Source organism: Epinephelus moara, chromosome 20 (assembly GCF_006386435.1).
Source record: "Epinephelus moara isolate mb chromosome 20, YSFRI_EMoa_1.0, whole genome shotgun sequence".
Taxonomy (NCBI): Eukaryota; Metazoa; Chordata; class Actinopteri; order Perciformes; family Serranidae; genus Epinephelus; species Epinephelus moara.
Genome location: NC_065525.1, coordinates 8,102,146 through 8,106,932, shown reverse-complemented (window position 1 = coordinate 8,106,932; position 4,787 = coordinate 8,102,146). Strand labels below are relative to the sequence as shown.

The 4,787-nt window shown below is 40.3% G+C and overlaps 2 protein-coding genes across 2 annotated transcripts in view; both read right to left on the bottom strand.

Annotated features, from left to right (window-relative positions):
• Nucleotides 1–921: 921 nt before the first annotated feature.
• On the bottom strand, nt 922–1,894 carry LOC126408522 (histone H4). Its single transcript, XM_050074115.1, has one exon. The coding sequence runs from the start codon at nt 1,711–1,713 to the stop codon at nt 1,402–1,404; it is 312 nt and encodes a 103-aa protein (XP_049930072.1). The 5' UTR covers nt 1,714–1,894; the 3' UTR covers nt 922–1,401.
• Nucleotides 1,895–3,444: 1,550 nt separating this feature from the next.
• LOC126408079 (histone H2B-like) overlaps nt 3,445–4,787 on the bottom strand; it is an 18,891-nt gene continuing 17,548 nt past the window's right edge. The window contains exons 2-3 of the mRNA XM_050073443.1: nt 4,508–4,783; nt 3,445–3,642 (exon numbers count right to left, since the gene is read on the bottom strand). Coding sequence (XP_049929400.1) covers nt 3,445–3,642; nt 4,508–4,783 — 474 coding nt within the window. The remainder of the gene's footprint in view (nt 3,643–4,507; nt 4,784–4,787) is intronic.

The following is a 4,787-nucleotide window of genomic DNA, read 5'->3' as shown; positions in this document are numbered from 1 at the left end:
TTAAACTACAAGCAACTCAGAGAAAAAAATACAACTACAGAACAGCAAACTGGGAAACATTCAGAACAAACATAGAAGAAAAACTAAAGGGACCACTCTCATTACCATCCCCGAAGGTCTGGACCACCAAGCAACTAACCTAAGTCAACTTCTCATCCAAGCCAGAGAGGAAGCAATACCCCAAACATCTGCCAAAGCACCGGCACAGACACTACCCCCTCACCTCCTCCAGCTCATACAGCGAAAAAGAAAACTGCACAGAGAATTTATCAGGTTCAGATCACCCCACACCAAAACAGAAATCAGCCACCAGGCATGAAAAACATAGTTGACAAAGAAATTGAACAGCATGACAGAAAACAGACACCAACAACCAACCACAATACAGAGCACCATCACCTCACAAAACCAGTCACCACTCAAGAAATACAACTGCAGCTGAAAAATACGAAAAACAAAGCACTAGGGGAAGTTAAAGTCGACACCATCCTCATTAAACAAGCACCTGTCACCTACCTTCAGCACCTTGGACAGCTCATCTCCACCTGCCTCATAACCCGTCATTTCCCCTCTCCGTGGAAGATTGCAGTTGTTACCATGATACACAAAGCAGGAAAAGAACTGCACAGTGCCACAAGCTACCACCCCATCAGCCTCCTCAGCCACATTAGAAAACTGTTTGAAAGAATACTCACCTGATGCTCTCTGGACTCTGTGCAGGTGGTGGGAGACAGAGATAACAGCTCGGCTGTCATCCTCCTGAGGACTAACACTCCCACCTCCTGCAGGAGGAGATAAAAACTCTGGAGAGCTCCTTCAGCGATAGACTGATTCACCCAAAGTGTGTGAAGGAACGCTATCGCAGGTCCTTCCTGCCTGCTGCTGTCAGACTACTAACCAGCTGCACCATGGACACGTTATAAACATTATAAACATTACTGTTCCCCTTGTTGTTGCTTTTTGCACATACAATCACTTTGCATCATGAGAGGGGTAACTTTACTTTTTGTACTTTAAGAAGTGACGCTAATAAATGTGAAAAAATATGAATGTAGGACTTGAAACAATATTTTCACACTGATGTTTCGTTTCAATAATAAAAAAACAAAAAACAAAGATTTGAGTAGGTTACTTCTTCCACCTCTACAACCCTAACCCGACGGCCAGTCCAGGCCTGCTAATATGTATCCATGTTGTTTTTATAAGTATTAGTAATGTCATCACGATTGCGTTACATAGATGGTACTGTGGACACTTGTATTCTTACTCAATATAAGTAACCTAAAGGAAACCACGTCAAATGGAACACACAGCGGTATTAAATCAACAGAAACGAGTTCTTGAGGTGATGTGGGTGGCTCTTAAAAGAGCCGTTGTGTTGCAGTGAGATGAGACGGTGATTTAACCTCCGAAGCCGTACAGAGTGCGGCCCTGCCTCTTCAGAGCATACACCACATCCATGGCGGTCACAGTCTTCCTCTTGGCGTGCTCGGTGTAGGTGACGGCATCACGGATAACATTCTCGAGGAACACCTTCAACACACCGCGGGTCTCCTCGTAGATCAAACCGGAGATACGCTTCACTCCACCACGGCGAGCCAGACGGCGGATAGCGGGTTTGGTGATTCCCTGGATGTTATCACGGAGAACCTTGCGGTGACGCTTAGCGCCTCCTTTACCGAGTCCTTTTCCTCCCTTGCCGCGACCACTCATTTTGTCAGAGTCTAGTTTGAACCGAAGCAAAAACTGAAGGTTGGACGTTGTGAACGTGGGTAAATAAATCCTTATGGCGGACGTAGTTGAGCTCTGCTGGGCGGAGACATTTGTTCTAACAATAGAAACTAGGACACTGATGAACCCTTCACCTTCACAGTAGAGGCGGGAAATTACTATTCCACTGTGAATGACTCATCTTTGAACCGCCTTTTGTTTTGTTTTGTCTCTTTTTTATGAGAATAAGAACAAAACATCAGGTAGTTCATGAAAACCATATGAAACAAAAAAAGTGTTAGTGTTAAGTATATTTAAAATATATGAACAACAGTATTTCAAGACAATTGCACAAAATAAACAAAACAAACAGAAGACAAACAACAAGAAAAGAGACAAAAAGAAGATACAAGGATGTTTTTTAGGAACTAAAAAGAATAACACAAAAAGAAGATACAAGGATGTTTTTTAGGAACTAAAAAGAATAACTCGGTGACTTGAGAAGAGCCTTGAATTTATAAGAAAAGGTAAAAATTCACTAAAATTCATTGACTTACATAATGTGTGCTTGAAAGTAAAAAGTTGAGCATTTAGAAAAACAAAATTAATGAGCTTCAAGAACGATTTGATATCTGAGGTTAAAGGAGAAATACTTTCTATATTATTTTTTACAAAAAGAGCAGGAGGCATTATGGTCTGTAAATTTAGCAATATGATAACACTATATATCCGAGAGAACTTGATTCTCTGAAAGGAACTGAAATTAATGTACAAGCATGAGCTGTTCACAGGAAAGCATATTGCCAAATATATCAACAAGGGATTTAAAATATAATTTATATCTTCTTGGAACCATTTATTAAAGGATATATATTTGTAGCTGGTGAACAGCATTTTTGTTTCGTAGCAAATCTCCATTAGTCACGACAGGATATGTAACTGTAGCACTTAATCTGAGTCTTTATATCCTGAAGTCAACTGTATGACTTTGTAGATGATCTTTTTGGCTGCTGTATCACTTTCCATTATTTAATTAAGTTATAGTAGACTAAATATTTGCTAAACTTAACAGTCGTCTGTATCTCACAAATCTGACAACCACCAACAGTTTCTGATGTACAAATGTAAACTACAGTGTTATTCACAACTCAAATTCTCCAGAAACAGTGAGATGTTAACGGTTGGTTAATCAAAGTATAATCAGGAGGAAAACAGATTGTGTTGTGTGATTTGGGAGAGGTGGATAATGAGGGCTGAACTCTCCATTAGATGATTCAACAAAACCCTGAAATATTCTGATGTTGAGATGATGAAAAACTAGAATGGGTGTTCACTTTTGATGTGTTTATTAGTTTATTAGATTTCTCTCCCTATGAAAGATACAAGATGGAGCATTATATTAGTTTTAACTTTACTGATGTTGCATAGATTACAGGCACAAATACAACAAAACACTTCTAACCAGAGGTGCAGAATGATATATAAAATATACAAAACAATCAGTAATACAGAAAATAAAAAGTATTGGGTCTGTAACTCTACACAGAATATATTTAAATGGATATACACATAGAACATGCTGCTTATTGTAGTACCTAATTTTTCTATGATGTTTGAATATTGTTTTAGTCGCAACTGTCTGGTCAGTAATACACAGTACTCGTTTTAGTCTTCAGATAAAGTGGGTGGCTCTTAAAAGGGCCGTTGGTTTAGTATTAGAAACAGCAGCAACGTTTACTTGGAGCTGGTGTACTTGGTGACGGCCTTGGTGCCCTCAGACACAGCATGCTCAGCCAGCTCACCGGGCAGCAGCAGATAGACGGCGGTCTGGATCTCCCTGGAAGTGATGGTGGAGCGCTTGTTGTAGTGAGCCAGACGGGAGGCCTCACCGGCGATGTCGCTCACAAACGAGTTCATGATGCCCTTCAGCACCTTGTACACATAGATGGCGTAACTTGCTGACACTCTTAGACACGGCTTTCTTTGAGCCCTTCTTGGACGCTTTCACGGTGGCTTCGGGCATGGCTTCAACCAGATGTTCCTCTGAAGTCCAGTGACGTGTTCAAGCACAGAGGGATCTATTTATAGCCAGTTCATGTAAATATTAGCATCCACTTCTTGATGGATGGGGGGAAAATGAAGTTTAAAGATAGTGAAATGAAAGAAGTTTAAAAATGAGCAAACAAAGATATCCGTTATACCACTGCGTGAACACAGTTAAAACTCAGTGTCTAAATTATTATTTTTTTTTATCAACTGTGTTTATACCTCCCCCCAAAACAATCATGACCATAGAAAAAGTATGTACTAAACTTATTTGCTGATTGTAAGGTCACAAACAGATTTTTAATGTATCAAAGCAAACATCATCAATTATTAGTTTAAGATGAAGCAGCTGTCAGATAAATGTAGTGGAGGAAAGAGTTGCAGAAATAACCTATAAAGCAACATAAAATGGAAATACTATTGGACACATGCTCAAGCCTACTTAGATACATTCCACCACTGAAAACACAACTGTAAGAAAAAACATTTATTTATATCAATTGTGATAAGATGTGAAAAGAACATTTAGCTCTTGGAGGTTTGTTTTTACTTTTGTAATTAGGCCATAAAATATTAATATTCAGTAGCTATACATAAAAAAATATCTAATCTAACACTAGCTTTTTTTGTATTGAAAGGATAATAAATGGGGAAATGCTCTTTATGGATGGTGTGGGTGGCTCTTAAAAGAGCCTTTAGTGAGTAGTTTGTTGATGAGACTGAGGACAGCTCACTTCTTCTTGGCTGCTACTTTCTTGACTTTGGGCTTGGCTGCCTTCTTTGCGGGGGCTTTCTTGGCTGCAGGGGCCTTTTTGGCCACCTTCTTGGGGCTCTTGGTGGCCTTTTTCGGGCTCTTTGCAGCCTTCTTGGGGCTCTTGGCTGCTTTCTTGGCCGCTGCGGGTTTCTTAGCCTTCTTGGGAGACTTCTTAGCGGCCGCTGGCTTCTTAGCTGCCGCTGTCTTAGGCTTTTTGGCCGCTGCGGGCTTCTTGGCTTTAGGAGCGGCTTTCTTGGCCGGCTTCTTGACCTTCTTA

Coding starts and splice junctions, on each gene's coding strand:
- LOC126408522 (XM_050074115.1), bottom strand. CDS start 1,713: ATGAGTGGTCGCGGCAAGGGAGGAAAAGGACTCGGTAAAGGAGGCGCT.